Here is a 15605-nt window from a genome sequence, read left to right as displayed (position 1 = left end):
AAGGAAAAAGAAAAAAAAGGACGGAGCCAGCTCTTGAGGGAGGGAGCCGACTCTCATCGGTCACTTAAAAGAGCCGACTCTTTGTACTGGCTCATTTGCGAACGACCCATCATGACTCTTTTTTTCTTCCTTAATTATTGTTCTTTAATTCTATCTTACTCTCTGTCCCTTCTTTTTTCTGTCAATAACTTCAATCTTATTTAATACCTTATGGTCTATACTACATCCGCAGTCACGTGGTACATCGGCTTCGCGGGGCTTCAAACGTCACCACGTACGTCATCAGCACGCGCATCGACTCGCCGTTCATGAACCTCTCATCTACATTAGTCGGCACTAGTGATGGGAATTGCGGCTCTTTTCAGGGAACCGGCTCTTTTGGATCGTTGCCCCCGAGCACTATTACGGTCAAATCCTGTTGATTTCGTCTCATTTTAGTGCATAGTGTTTCATCACTATTTTTTTCAAGTTTTAGTCCTGGGGTTGTTCAAATCTTTTTTTTACTTTTTATGGTGGAGGAAAAAAGGAGTATTGTAGTTTTTATGGTGGAGAAAAAATGAGTAAAGTAATTGTAGCAAATACTCAGCAAGGTTTTCACAGGTCAAAATCCCAGGAGGTCATTTTGGAAAGACAGGAAGAAAACGCAGGCGGGTTTGCAGTCAACATCTTTGATGAGACGAATGGCAACGGATTTGCCTTAAACGCGGTGCGACTCTGAGCTGGCCTTACTTCTGCTCCAGATGTTTGGAAGCCACAAAAACAATCGCACGACTTTACGTTGGGACTGACGGACGGTGGGTCACGCAGACCTCCAAACACTTGAGGTTTGCGTTGTCGTCTGTTAGGACTGAGAGCACAAATTCTTAAAAAGATGTTGTTTTTAAACGTTTTGCGAGCTTAGCTGCCATCCCTGCGGATGCGCCCTGCTTACACTAAGAACAGCAGAAGAAAAGTAGGGTTGGCAATAATTGCTTTTTATTTTTTTTCCTTCTGCATTTAGCAGCTTTTCTGACTGCTTTTAGTAAGTTTCTTTAAAAAAAAAAACTACTTGCAAGTTTGAACATTTTGTAAGCTATTGGCCTGAGATGTTTGCTTCTGAGCTGCAAACAATTTTCTGTGTTTTGCTCTGATTGCAGTATCGTGCTCAGCTCAGCAGCATCTGCAGCACGTGACTTGTGCTCAACCACAACATGGTCATTTGCTCACCGGATGCTAATTGGATCCAATTGAATTGGCTCCATCTGGTGGCCAAATGGCACAAGGACATTTTCACTGACTCCAATTACTGAGCAGAAGTTACTCTATCGTGATTATTTTGAAAAGCGGCTGATAAAACTAGACTAACCGAAGCAATTGGGCTCTAATCTGCCTTGTTGAATGTTAATTGCTTTTTGTACAAATGGAGGAGGAAATCGGTGAAGAACAATTGGAAGTGAGATTTTATTTGAAATGTGATTCACAGACAGAGAATGTCAGCAACAAGGTCTTTCCCTTCCAGAATGCAGCCACTGCCGTTACTAACATGTACAAAGCTGAGTCATGATATGGGAAGAAATCATTTGCACTTGTTTGTTTATTTCTATTGTTCAAAGTGGCGCTTTTCACAAACAACTGGAGGAGTGAGTACATGAATTATGCTTAAGTTTAACGTTGTGTGGCCACGGTTAGCGTGCTTGTTTTGTCTCAGCGGCTTGTTTGCAATTGTGTTGATTTCTACTGTGCAAGGTGGCAGTTATCGACAGATGGATTATATATCATAGCATGTAACTCGAGTTATTCAAGATGGGACGTTTCTTCTTCCTTGAGTTGAGAGCAAAAATTTGCAAGCCAACTGAAAGTTTACTGTAAAACTAAACTGAATAAAGATATGCATTTAACTAAGCACCACAGAACTGTCGGAGGAAAGTTTGGTAGCTTAATGCTAAACGCTGCACACGGCCATAGAAAACTAACATTGCTGTTGGGGTGTTAAAATCCTGTAAGAAATGGATTTTTGAACTCAAATGATGCTGCTAGCGCATATAACAAGACTTCCAAGCATATATTCTTTATCCTCTGCAAAAACAGCAAATATGATCTCATTTTACTGAGTAGTTATGACCGTCTTCTTTGCGCTGCTGCCATATAGCTTCGTAGTGCAAATTCAATTCTTTACATTCTGTTGAATTGGGTCATTACGGGCGGCGGTGCTGAGCATGAGCAAGCCTTGTTGTTTTGGTCGTGGTCTAGAGAGCATGGAGGCCCGCCAGCGCAGCTACGACCTGCGGATCCAGATCGGCTACCAGCGCCGGAACAAGGAGGTGATGGAAGTACCAAATAAACACCAATCGCTTGGTTAATAAACGGTAATGTAAAGGATACAAAAAAAACGCTTTAATTATTTTTTGTATACTAATTAACCACAAACATGCAATAAGACTGGCCTCGTTTATTGACGGTTTTGCCTGTAAAATGTTTGTTTGTTTTAAATTGCCTTTGCTATTTGTAAATAAAAATGTTCACACAAAAAAAAACCACACTGGCGTGTCGCTGACAAGTGATGTCATCGGACGGCGCCTAGGTGGCAGAGGAGTCGTTCGCTGGGGGCTAGTCAGCTGACAGCCCGTCCGCGTCCAATGCGGAAGTGGCCTGAAAAGTGACGTTTCCGCGGGCGAAGCTCGGCGGCGGCTCAGTCATGGTGTTCGAGTCTTTGGTCAGCGACCTTCTCAACAGGTTCATCGGGGACTACGTGGAGAATTTGGACAAGTCGCAGCTCAAGATCGGAATCTGGGGAGGTGAGCTAGGCGGCTGACGAGCGACGGGCTAACTGCGGCCAGACTCCGTTCACAAACCTCGCTAATCAAAACGTGCTTGTTGTGGTGCAAATCATTGCGAGTTAACGACAATCCTGCAAAGTTTAGTGGCACACAACAAGGTCTCCTCTAAACATCGGCGCTACTGTAACCGCTCCAACATATTTGATATTGACACCTTTCTTCTTGTTCGCAATCAGACTTGGTTGACTTGCGTCTCTCGTTAAAGCGGTCTTTTGTCTCTGCAAATAACTGTCAAGTGTCTCCAGTTGTGAAGCACAAAATAAAGTTGGATCGAGTCTTCGGTCTAAAGCTAACCTTGAAAACGTCATTTATTTTGTTGCAAATGTCGGTTTTTCACCACCCAAAAGTTGCTTGTCCGGGTTCGGGTTGGTGGGCGACCACAAATCGTGACTTGCTGATTTGTTTTGTAATTTGGAGCGTCTCGCGACACACGGCGAGCTCTTCTGGCAACTTCGGCCCTCAAAAGCAAAATTGCGCGCCCTTCTGTCGATCGCAGGCCCGATGCTGAGTAATGCTCGGGCATGTGGGCAAGGAGAGCCGCAGTCGTCCAGCGCTCGGGACAAACTGTCAAACGCACGATGACAATCCAACATTGCGCGTTCCACTTTTGGGGTTTGGATCATGTCATCAATCTTTGTCAACTGTTTTTTTTTTTTTTTGTGATCGAGGCTTATGCAAATAAACTCCACTTGGCAAATGCAAGACAACAGCAGCTGCAGTCAAGGAGCTTCTGTAGGCCACACCTCGTCACACTTGAGGCCACGCCCCCTGCACGCACATCTAATTGACCGCATAGCATCATTGCCAAAGTCATATTTGTACATTTTTTGAAAACATAGGAAGGAAAAAAAACGGCAAGAAATTGATCAAATGAGTTCAGTTGCCTTGATTCAGTGATTTTCACAGCCGTAAAGAGTTTTCAGCAAACAGAAATTGCTCTTTTTGTGGTTGCTATTGCAACACTAAATTCAAAACGGCGAGAGCAATTTTCTTATTACGCTGACGACAGATGACACATGTTGCATTACACGCCAACTGCTATATTTCTCTGCTTAGTTTTTTTTTATTTTTTTTTTTAAGTATGTGTCGAGCAGCCGATTGTCATTTTCTCTGGCAAAGTCGATTGCATGTGCTGGAAGTAAATGATGATGTGAATGACATTCTGTAGGTTTGTATTTGCAGGTGTTTGCAGGTGTGGCACAAACCAGAATGTCAGGATGACATGAGCTGCTTTTCTGCTCGTGATAATCAATCAGCAGTTTCCTGTCTTTTGGGAAGTTTGCATTCGGGATGAGAAACTCTGGGAATTCAAATAGACATTGCGGAGTCGTAGAAAGTAGAAACGTTGCAAATGCAAACTTTTTTTTGCATTTGGACAGATTTTCTTTTCTTCTTCTATTTAAAAAAAAAAGAAAAGAAAATAAATTCTGTCACGCCGCTACTGCAAGTCAGTAAGTTAACAACTTGAATTGGAGTTGATGAACAAATGAATTTGCTTCCGTTTTAGTGTTAGCTGAGCCTAAGAGCAAAAATATTTATGCATAATTAAGTGGAGATCATTTATTGTCATACACAATTAGATGACTTTATTGCTTATTAAACAAATTCATGGAAAATTGTTGTAGTTGTTTTTCATTGAAAGTTGGTACATTCCAGTGCTCGGCATCACCGGTTGCCATGGTGACGTCTTTTCATTTCCTGCAGGAAACGTCGTTCTGGAGAACCTGCGAGTGAAAGAAAATGCGCTGGTAAGATTTGTTGGTTTCTTTTTGTGTCTTTGAAGCCACCAAAAGTCAACTGGATTGTTTTCCGTCTTCAGAGTGAATTTGACCTCCCGTTCAAGGTGAAGGCCGGACAGATCGGTGAGTGTGATCGAGAAAGGCGGCGGCGCACACGCGTGCCGCCGCCGCCTTTCTCTCATCCTTCCATTTTGGCCTTTGCGTGTGCGTGTGGCAGGCACGCTGACGTTGAAGATCCCGTGGAAGAACCTGTACAACGAGGCGGTGGTGGCCACGCTGGACGGCCTCTACCTGCTGCTCGTTCCCGGCGCCAGTAAGCCACGCCGGCCGCACTCCCGCATCGACCCGCGCCTCAACTTCTCGTGCGTGCGTTTGATGTGAACGAGCGAGAGAGAGAGAGAGAGAGAGATGTCTTCACAATGCATGTGTGTGTGCGTGCGTGCGTGCGTTCCAGCCGACTGTGTGCTGACGACGAACCCGTCGAACGGTAAGCCCGACGTTGACGGCGGCTTTCCTTCCGCGAGGCTGCGTGACCGCCACAAAGTCCGCAAACAATTCTCATACTTGCTCCAAAATATTTTTCCTCACCAAAAAAAGATTTCAATCCGATTATGAGCCACTTCTTTCAGGATGTTTTTTGGCGGGGAGGGGACACAATTTGACCTTTGGACCCCCCCCAGAAAAAAACAAACCAAAACAAATCATCCTGGCAAAGTGAAGAAGGAAAAGTGTAACGAAGGGCCCCCCCCGGCCCGATCCACGTTGTGTTGGTCATGCGGCCCATTCCGAGACATGGACAAGATGGCTGCGGGTCTTGCTGGGAAGGTTTTCCTCATGGCCATTTGGGGACGAGACCAATCATTTGTGGAGCTTTATTGATTTTTTTTTTTTTCTTTTTTGCGGTGTGAAACCTGTTATTTGCTGGAAACAACAACAACAACTGAAAACTCAGATTTTTTATACTCAGGCCAAAGCACTGATCTAAAAGTATTGCTTTGGTGCCATATTGTGCCACTAAAGTGTCGGTGGGCAAGGCTGGACTGGGCCATCTGGAGGGGCGGGACAATTCCCGGTGGGCCGCGAATGGGCAGGCAGGAGCCCACGCGTTGTTTTCAAAATCAGCCCGTAAAGAAAAAGTAGCCGCATCATCTTCTGTTGACGGTCGCGTTCATCAATCAACTGTCACTCCAAGCACCCTTACAGTTACGATCATTTCATATGAAATTGAAAATGACGTTTTGGGTCAAATGGAATATGAATATCGTTGGCGGGAACGCTCATCTATTGATGCACAAACGGTCAAATTGTGCATGTTCATCAAAATGTCAACTAAAGTGGGCCGGTCTGAGCCCTGAAAGTCCAGAGCTGAAACTGAGTCCCAGTCCGGCCGGGGCCGGGGCCGGGGCCGGGGTCCGAGGGCCGAGGTCCGAGGGCCGAGCCCTGCCGCCAAAAGCCAAATCTGCAAATAGTGTCACAAAATGGCGGTGGAATCCTCACTTTTCTCCAAATGAAAATCCTCCACACGTCGCCGATGGCGCCAAAGCACAACTTTGAAATCGGACATCATTTGAGCCTGAGCACAAAAACGGCGAGGAGCCGCCATGCGGTCGAAGGTTGTGGAGTCGATGATGCGCTTCCCACAATGCACTGCTGACTTTGTGTGTGCGTGTGCGTGTGTGTGTGTGGCCAGCCATCAAGTACGACGCGGCCAAAGAAGAACGCTACCAACAGGAGGCCAAGCAGCGCGAACTGCAACGGATCGAGGATGCGCTCCGGACGGCGGCGGCGAGAGGTGAGACGCTTTGGCACTCGCAATCGGCAACTTCCTGCAACGCCGACCGTTACGAATTTCCGAAATCCAGCGATGTCTTTGTCCATAAGAACATCTTTTCATTTCCTTCCCTTTATTGAAAACGAAGACATGATTTGAAATTGGAAATGCAGACAATGAAAATGAAAAGGAAATAGTTTTGCTCCGTCATAAAACCTGCAAAAATGTTGATTGTTTTCCAAAGTAAAAGCAGATGTTTGCAAAGGTCTTATTTCAAAACAAAAGCAAAACTTGTCTGCTTTCATGGAGGACAACACAAATGTTGAATATTCGCTGAAAGTCGCAAGTTTGATCATTTGAAGTTCAATTTATTGATTATTCAACGTCATTATGGATTCGTTGCATAATTGGCGAGTTGTTGATGAGCTGTCGCACGTCGTCACCAAAGTCCGCCAAACAGACAAAATGTTTGGCTTTCGTTGCCTTGGCACAATTTCACTTTTGGTCTCCAAACGGATCCGGCGGCCAAAATTCAAGAAGGAACTTTTTTTCAACCATGAAAATGACAACATCCGCTTTCAAACGCAAACATTTTCCTCTTTGCCGTCTTTGCTGCAACGTTTGATGTTTATCGATCCATTTGGTCGCTCATTTCGATGCAAAGTATTTTTTGTATTCTGATGACTTTTTGTCTTTTTTGCCACGAATTGCATCCAAATGATCGACTCTTTAGTTTTCGTACGATTGTGTTTGCGTCGGACTTTTAGGAACGTGTTGATTAGGAAAACGGAGGTTTCGCACGTCATTATTTTTGTTGGACTCGATCCAAAAGTAGCAGGAAATCGACAGCACGTCGAGCAATTTCTTTTCTTGCTGCTCGTCCTGCGACTCGAACTTCTCCGTCGTGCGTCGACTTCAATATGGAAGGTTTTTGTTTTAATGCAAAGAGTTTATTTTCAAGCTTGGACGGGAAAATATTGTTTTGCGATACAGCAAGCAAAAAGAATCCCATTTTGAAAAGCGGTTTGACCTTTTTGGAATCTTGCGGTCGACCTTCCGCTGATGATTGCAAGCGAACGACGTGCGCGCTCGCCGGCTGCTTCCTCTTTGCGGCGTTGCTTTTCCTTTTCCTGCTTGCACGCCGTCCTCACAACGCCATAGAAACGACAGCGCAACATCTGGAGACGCAAATCGGAGCCGATTGCAAATTGCCGATGAGCCGAGAACGCGCCGGAGCCGTCGCGGGTGCTCTTCACTCGACCTCGTCGACGATTCGGCCATTTCAAAGCCACGCGGCAAAAGAATGCCGATGTCAAGCGGGCTTCGTTTTGGGTGCATCGATTGTATTGATGAATGTATGGAAAGTGTCCGAAATGATTGTGATTGATGACTTTTGTGATTGCTGACTTTTGTGATTGCTGACTTTTGTGATTGATGACTTTTGTGTTCACGCTGCGTTTGGCGTCAGCGTCACAAAGTGGCGAGCTGCTCTTCAGTCTGGAGAGTGTTGTTTATAAGGAGACACTCAACGGTAACGCGCACACGCGCACACACGCGCACACACGCTTGCTTGAATGTAGCGCACGCATGCTAAAGACAAACGTCTTGATTTCATGTTGGACTTTGTGTGCACTGAAGTCGTGTTTCAAAGCCAGACCTGCTCAACTAGGAAAATCCACAATCTAGAGAAAAGAGGTCAAAGCAAAAGTAATGCCCCCCCCCCCCGCCCCCCTCCCCACGCATCGCTTCCAGTGCTACTCAAACTGGTGTATAGAAGGTGCGAATATTTGGTGGTGGTGGGAGGGGCCGTAGGTGCACACTGGCAGCCACGCTTCCTTCTGTCTACCACTTAAGTAGCTTAGCGCCACCACAGTGTGAATGTGTGCATGATTAATGTAGCCATTCCTCTGTAAAGCGTCTTTGTGTGTCTAGAAAAGCGCTATATAAATCCAATGCATTATTATTATTATTATTATTATTGTGGGGCAGGATCTCATCCCTGACCTGGAGAGGGCACACACAGGTGGCAAATCCACTTCCAGAAAATAAAAACCCTGCCATTGTTTGCCTTTAGCCCCTTGTGCTAGCTAGCTAGCTCCCTAGCAGGTAACAGAGCACCCGGGGGAGCTAGCTAGGTAGCGCGCTAGCTAGCGCAAGGGGCTAAAGGCAAACTGTGGCTGTGTTTGTGGATTTGCAACCTCTGACACGCTGCCCTTTTCTCACGTCAAACATTTGCCACTTGGCTGCGAAGCGCGCCAGTGCCAGGAAGAGATCTCGACTTGCAAAAAAAAAAAACAATGATGAGAAAACCAAAGCAACGAATCGGCCGTGTCACGAAATTCCGTGGCAAACAAAATGCAACCCCGGCTGGAAAATGAAAAAAGAGAAGGAGAAAAGCGCAAGCTGGCGGGGTTGACGACGTCCGCCGGCATCCTGACTCGTCTGTGATTGCTTTTGCTGCTTTCACTCTCACCTTCTGCAACTAATTGCCGTCTCTTTCTTTAACGCTGCCAAAGTGCCAAAAGGATTTAAAAAGCACAAAAAAGCTCTCAGGAAGTTGAAACGCAATCAGGAGGGCAAGTCCGGTGAGTTGAGGGGAAAAAAACCCCATCTCGGAGCTTCTCCGCCGCCTCAAACCCTTCGTATGACTCGGGTCAAGTTCTGCATCAAAGACCTGCAGTGGTTGTGAGTTTCCCGCTTGCTGCTTTCAGAGAAATCCCAGGATGAGAAGAAAGACTCCTTCATGGAGAAACTGGCCACGCAGGTCATCAAGAACCTGCAGGTCAAGATCAGCAGCATTCACCTGCGGTACGAGGACGACGTGAGTCAAACCTTTTCACAATCTCGTTGTCGTGCTCGTCCATGTGACCTCAAGTGGACCAAATCAGACACCGTGTGTTCTGGAGCGACCCGCACATTTGTAAGCCTGCCTTTCAAGTAGATGTCTCAGTCCAAATCAATTCCACAGAACCATCTGCTTCCAACTTTGAGGAACAGAAAGGTCCACATGTTGCTGGTCTTGGTCCGCATGTTGCTGGTCTTGGTCCGCATGTTGCTGGTCTTGGGCCGCATGTTGCTGGTCTTGGTCCGCATGTTGCTGGTCTTGGTCCGCATGTTGCTGGTCTTGGTCCACATGTTGCTGGTCTTGATCCGCATGTTGCTGGTCTTGGTCCGCATATTGCTGGTCTTGGTCCGCATGTTGCTGGTCTTGGTCCGCATGTTGCTGGTCTTGGTCCGCATGTTGCTGGTCTTGGTCCGCATGTTGTTGGTCTTGGTCCGCATGTTGCTGGTCTTGGTCCGCATGTTGCTGGTCTTGGTCCGCATGTTGCTGGTCTTGGTCCGCATGTTGCTGGTCTTGGTCCGCATGTTGCTGGTCTTGGTCCACATGTTGCTGGTCTTGGTCCGCATGTTGCTGGTCTTGGTCCGCATGTTGCTGGTCTTGGTCCGCATATTGCTGGTCTTGGTCCGCATGTTGCTGGTCTTGGGCCGCATGTTGCTGGTCTTGGTCCACATATTGCTGGTCTTGGTCCGCATGTTGCTGGTCTTGGTCCACATGTTGCTGGTCTTGGTCCACATATTGCTGGTCTTGGTCCACATATTGCTGGTCTTGGTCCGCATGTTGCTGGTCTTGGTCCGCATATTGCTGGTCTTGGTCCACATCAAGTTGGAGGCCCAGTGAAAGTGTGTATGCGTGCGGCGTGTACCTTTGTGTGTTTGTGTGCATTTCAGATATCAGACCCACAGCGCCCCCTGTCCATGGGAGTCACCCTGGCAGAACTCAGCCTGCAGGTAACGCCTCCTGCACCCGCACGCACGCACGCCACCGTCATTTCTCCAGGGGAACTTGAAAAGCGGACTTTGCTTTTCCTTAGACTACCGATGACAACTGGAACTTGTGCATCCTCAACGAAGCGGCAAAACTCATCTACAAGGTAAATGCTTGCCGGTGGAGTAAACGCGGTCGCTCCCTTCCCAAATTCTGCCGCCGACAATCGAGTCTAGATCCAATTTTGACTTGAGCGTGTCTGCAACTGGTTTCGATGTGTTAGCTGGGCCGTCTGGAGTGTTTGTGTGCCTACTGGAACGTCAACAGTCAAATCTTCTACCGAGGATCACGGCAAGACATTGTGGTGAGCTTCTTTTCAAATACAGAATCGATTTTTTTTTTTCTGAATTTTCACTCACGTGTGCAGCAGACGTTTGAGGTGTGTCATGTTTCGTAGGATCAGCTCAAGTGCGGCATCAGCAGCAAAGACCAGGAGTGGCCTGACTACCACTACAGTCAGTACATGTCATTATTTGTGCAACTCGAACCCGACCTTGACATGGACTCGCAAAGAGACTTTCATGTCGACCGAGACCTTCGTGTGAACTCCGACCTTTTAATGGCTCTTGAATGGAAGGAGACGTCGCGCTGAGCCTCCATCTTGATGTGGCGGGACCGAGACCTTTATGTATTTTAGCTGCAACTCGACCATATGTGGACCTGCACCTAAACTTAACATGGGTCAAGATGTTCACGTGGACCTGGAACTCGATCTTGATCCAGATCTAGCCCTTATAAGGACCGAAGCGTTTCTATGCACTTGCAACTAAACCTCGATTTTGTGATCCTTGATTTTGATTTCATGTCAAACTAGACTTTGAAAAATAGCTTTTATGTGGAACCTGAATAAGATCCTTGTGTGGATTTCTAATCTTGCTATTCTACTGGATTAAGATTCTTATGGAGCTACAACTTTATGTCAATCTGGAACCAGACCTTTAAAAGGACTTCATTCTTTGTAGACTTGCAATTGTTATTAGTAAATGTTGTTGTGGGCCTGGAACTATTCTTTTGGCCTTGGTCTTTAGGTGGAACTGGAACTTGATCTTTATGTAGACCTAGAACTAGGCTTTTATGTGGATGTAGACCTTGACTCTTCTTAGCCAGATCTGGATTTGAGTCCAATTTTTTGTCCCCCTCAGTTTTCAAGCCCATCTTCGCTTCGGCCAAAATGCGCATCAACCCCAATGCCGCGCAAGAACTGGACTCTCCAAAAGTTCAACTGCACCTGGAGGTCCAAAACATCGACATCCAGATCACCAAACCTCAGGTAACGCAAGAAGTTCAACACCCGATGCGTGCCGCATCACGACCCGAGTTCAAGTCGGTCCTTTTCTGCTCTTTCATTCTACTTGGATCGGGGGCCAAGTGGGCCAGTACCAAACCTGATCCTTTCCATGAAGCTCCGGCAAAGCAACTCTTCTATTGTGTTATCAACACTTGAAATGAAGCCTCACAAGATGTGCCGACATCACGCGCCATCTTTGAGGCCGATTTTTTTCCTTAACATTTCAAGTTGAAGAGCGAATTGAGACGCTTTTGGAGGATTTGCTAGCGAGCGGCTCGCAAGTGGTTTGCACAAGAAAGTCGAGTCCACGTTGCCTTGACATGAAGACCGTTGCTATATGAAGCTGTTGGTAGGATATCTTGAGTGTCGCCATGACAACCGTCACTATGATGTGAAGACGGTTCCTATGACAACAGTTGTCGGGACGACTGCTACTGCAATGTGAAAAGTGGCACCATAACGACTAAGGGTGGCAACCTTTGACCGTCTCGCGATTGGATTTTTGGGTCTGCGATTCAATTCCGAATGGATTTTCCATCCGGAAGAATTTTTGATTGAAAGTGATTTCTGCTTCAATTCATAGATGTGATCTATTCCAGTCTGACTGGCTAATGCCAATTAGCTCGCTACTTGCAGCACTTTTAGCACTCGAGCGAACGGCTATTCATGCAAAATGCTTCAGAGAACGAAGCATGTTAACGTTACTCGCCGGCATTTGCTCTTCTCACGCTGCAAAAAACAACTTGTATCGGAATCACTTGATTGTGATTGTTTTTCATGTGGCTACAACTTAACAGTATATCAGAACGCGCTGAACCACACTGCCCCCTATTGGCCAAACTGGGTCCAACATTAACAGCGCTCCCAACAAAAGCACACACAAACAAGGGCAGGACGCTATAAAATCATTTCAATAAAATGGATTCTGAATCGTACTCAATGAGAATCGCGACTCTCATCAGAATCCACCCTAACGACGACCACGGCGGACGTGAAAACCGTCGCTGTGATATCCCGTTGCTAGGATGCCGGCTGCGATGGACCGTTGTCGCCATGACGAGCGCCCGTTTATGTGCCGGTTGGTCTGTTTGTTTGAAGTACGTGAGCGTGGTGAAGATGCTGGAGTCAGTGGACCGCATGGTGAAGAACGCCCCCTACAGGAAGTTTCGGCCTGGTGTCCCGGTCCACGCCAACGCCCCCATCTGGTCAGTTCCGCTTCACATCCGGACCGCATCCGCATGTAATCCGCAATCAGGCACATAGCGCTTTCCTTCAACACGTCACATCTTTTGTCTACTTTGTTTGCTAGCGGAGGACCGAACCTCATTTATCAATATTTGGACAAGGGAAGGCTTGATGTCATGTTGTCCTTTTCCCTGGAGAACATTTGACTGGCAAATGATTGAGAACAATAACATTTCATCAGCCTAAGATCATAATTGTTGTGAACGTAATGTCAATTTTAGGGTCCTTTCAATTTGAATCCTTCGGGTGATTCCGCTTGCAGACTATTCTCGCTTCCGATTTTGGGGGCGGCGGCATCCAAATGCTTTGCATGCTTTCAATCAGGGCTGTCCAAAGTCAAACGACCTCCATCCGTTTCAATAGATTTAATACTCAAATGTAAGGAAGAAAAAAACAGAAAGACGCTGTCCAAGCTTCAAAACAGAAATCTTGTCGACCTGTAGACTTATCCGACTTAATTCTTCTTTTTTTCTTTTTTTTTTATTCCTTCCACGCTTTGAGTGTTTTTGGCTGTCCATTAGGTGGCGCTACGCCATCACCAGCATCCTGGAGGTTCACGTCCGTCCGTCGAGCCGCATGTGGTCCTGGTCCAACATGAGACGGCACCGCCAGCACGTCAAAACCTACAAGGCGCTCTACAAGACCAAAATCCTCAGCCACAACAAGCCCAGCCCCGACGCCGACGTTCAGCTTCAGGTCCGAACGCTCCGAGCAAACGAATGCTCTCTCTTTCCCTTTGGACTCACCTGGACTACTTTGTGCTCGTATTAGGACCTGGAGAAAGTTCTGGATGTCTTCAGTATCACCTTGGCTCGTCAGCAGGCCCATATGGAGGTACGCGACATCAAGTGCCGCTTTGCCGCAAAAAAGCGCATGGTTAGAGAAATTGCAATTTCCAGTCAAAATTCCAATTTCCAGTCAAAATTCCAATTTCCAGTCAAAGAAAACGCTTCTTGTCCATATTTGAACCTTGCCTGGCTTGTCAGGTCAAATAATACCTGTTAATGCTGTTTTTATTTTTTCGAAAGCAATATATACAGCATAGTTAGTCTTGCTAATTAATAATGCTATTATTGTCAATAGGGGGCATAAAAAAATAAAAATGAAATATATATATGTATAGATACGTCTGATGCTACTGAACATTTTGAGCGGTTAAAGTGAAAAAAAAGATTCATAAATGACTAAGTTTTGTCACATGTCAGATTTGGGCAAAATTACAAGAGCTTTGTTTTATTCAGAAAACTGCCAATGTGTGAAAACTGGGCATGCATAAAAAATGCTATTGTTATGACTTATTCAAGCCTCTAAATATGTCATATGAAATATTCAAATTAGACCTTTATTTTACATATATATATATATATACAGCATATTTAATTTTGCTGTTAGCATAATACTGCTATTATTGCCCATAGAGGGCATTAAAAAATTTTTTTTTAAACTATATATGTATAGATAGGTCTGATGCCAGTAAACATTTTTGAGCGGTTGAAAGTGGAAAAAAATATTCATAAATGACTAAGTTATCACACTTCAACGGAAATGCCTGATTTTGGCAACAATTACAAGAATTTAATCAAAACAAAATAACGCCCACGGGTTAACAATGAGGTCATTTCCAAAATCTCTGACAGGACTTTTTTTTTTTTTTAATTGAAATAGGGGAGTTGACCTTGCAATGTCGTCCGAGTTGGGGAAAAAAACAACACCAGCAACAAAAAATGTGAACTTGAAAAGATGGATTTTTGTCTGCGTTCAAATCGTGTTCGCAAGCAAAGTTATCAGCCACCCCAAAATAAAAAAATAAAAAAAGTGCAGGAAAGCTGTGATGTGAATGCTGACTCGCCAGCCGTCTGCCGGTCCCGGTCCAGGTGGTGCGCTCGGGCCAGAAGGTTGCCGCCAAGAAGGCTTCAGGGGTCCAGAAGCAGGGCGGCTTCTTCAGCGGCTTCTTCGGCCGCAAGCCCAAGAAGGAGGAGCTCGAGTCGGATGAGACGAAGGAGGCCGAGGGTCGGTACTTCCGGAACATCCAGGAAGGAGGCGTGGCCGTGACCAAAACCGCCGCTCTGTCTGCTCCTCAGGCTCGGCTTTGGACGGCATCATGACGGCGGAGGAGAAGGAGAAGCTGTACACCGCCATCGGCTACAGCGGCAGCTCTCACAACCTGGCCTTGCCCAAGCAGGTGCTTCGGCGTTCCGTCCGACAAAAGCGTCCTCAAAGCAAACGTCCGTCCCGAGAAATAATCCGACGGCGGCGCTTTGCAGTACGTCGCCGTGGCGCTGACCTTCCGGCTGTTGAGGACCTCGGTGACGGTCCGGGAGCAAGCCCACGTTCCGGAGATCCTGCAAGTCCAGATGATCCACCTGAGCACCGAGATCTCACAGAGGCCGGGAGCTCAGGCCCTCAGGTGCCAAATTCTGCATCGGCGTCAGATTTTCATTCGAAAGCCGGCAAAAGCATTTGCATGAGGTTGTTTTTCACTAATTTTGTCTTAATAAATAATAATAATAATAATAACAATACAACTGGGGCTGTAACTATTGATGATAATTGATTAGTTTGTCTTTTTTGATTGATTAATCGATGATTCCGATTAAAAAAAAAAAAAAATCAGTTCCTTTATTGCAACATCGTTTCAAATTGACGGTGCACAAACAAATGAATTTGTTGCAATGATTCTATGAATATTTATTTACTGTTTACAAGATGATATTCCAAGCATTTGGACAATTTTAAATCACAAATAATTATCGATCCATTTGCTATTTGATTTGTTGTGGACGTTTTTTAATGACATCTTAAATTATGATGACATTTTTTCTTGGAGAATTCTGCCTCATAATACCTAAAACATAAACATATTGTTGATTTGAATTTTGTTCTTCTTGTCGTACAACTTTTTGGAATTTAGCGATTGAGT

General features: G+C 45.8%; 1 protein-coding gene across 9 annotated transcripts in view; it reads left to right on the top strand.

Annotated features, from left to right (window-relative positions):
• Positions 1-2560: 2560 nt before the first annotated feature.
• vps13c (vacuolar protein sorting 13 homolog C) overlaps positions 2561-15605 on the top strand; it is a 46465-nt gene continuing 33420 nt past the window's right edge. For 4 of the 9 annotated variants that reach the window (XR_013293767.1, XR_013293768.1, XM_077562914.1 and 1 more), the window contains exons 1-20: positions 2561-2774; positions 4521-4564; positions 4636-4678; positions 4773-4868; positions 5010-5042; positions 6246-6347; positions 7795-7857; positions 8843-8911; positions 9038-9147; positions 10056-10115; positions 10199-10258; positions 10376-10456; positions 10550-10607; positions 11295-11422; positions 12539-12645; positions 13207-13381; positions 13457-13519; positions 14560-14695; positions 14767-14867; positions 14950-15092. Coding sequence is in view for 7 of the 9 variants with exons in the window: in XM_077562914.1 (XP_077419040.1) it covers positions 2675-2774; positions 4521-4564; positions 4636-4678; positions 4773-4868; positions 5010-5042; positions 6246-6347; positions 7795-7857; positions 8843-8911; positions 9038-9147; positions 10056-10115; positions 10199-10258; positions 10376-10456; positions 10550-10607; positions 11295-11422; positions 12539-12645; positions 13207-13381; positions 13457-13519; positions 14560-14695; positions 14767-14867; positions 14950-15092 (1772 nt within the window). In the remaining 2 variants the exon portion in view is untranslated. The remainder of the gene's footprint in view (positions 2775-4520; positions 4565-4635; positions 4679-4772; positions 4869-5009; positions 5043-6245; positions 6348-7794; positions 7858-8842; positions 8912-9037; positions 9148-10055; positions 10116-10198; positions 10259-10375; positions 10457-10549; positions 10608-11294; positions 11423-12538; positions 12646-13206; positions 13382-13456; positions 13520-14559; positions 14696-14766; positions 14868-14949; positions 15093-15605) is intronic. The other 5 variants (XM_077562915.1, XM_077562917.1, XM_077562918.1 and 2 more) reach the window with 5 other exon arrangements.

This window comes from Vanacampus margaritifer, chromosome 4 (assembly GCF_051991255.1).
Source record: "Vanacampus margaritifer isolate UIUO_Vmar chromosome 4, RoL_Vmar_1.0, whole genome shotgun sequence".
NCBI lineage: Eukaryota > Metazoa > Chordata > Actinopteri > Syngnathiformes > Syngnathidae > Vanacampus > Vanacampus margaritifer.
The sequence above is the reverse complement of the archived record's forward strand: the minus strand, read 5'-3'. Positions and strand labels throughout refer to the sequence as shown.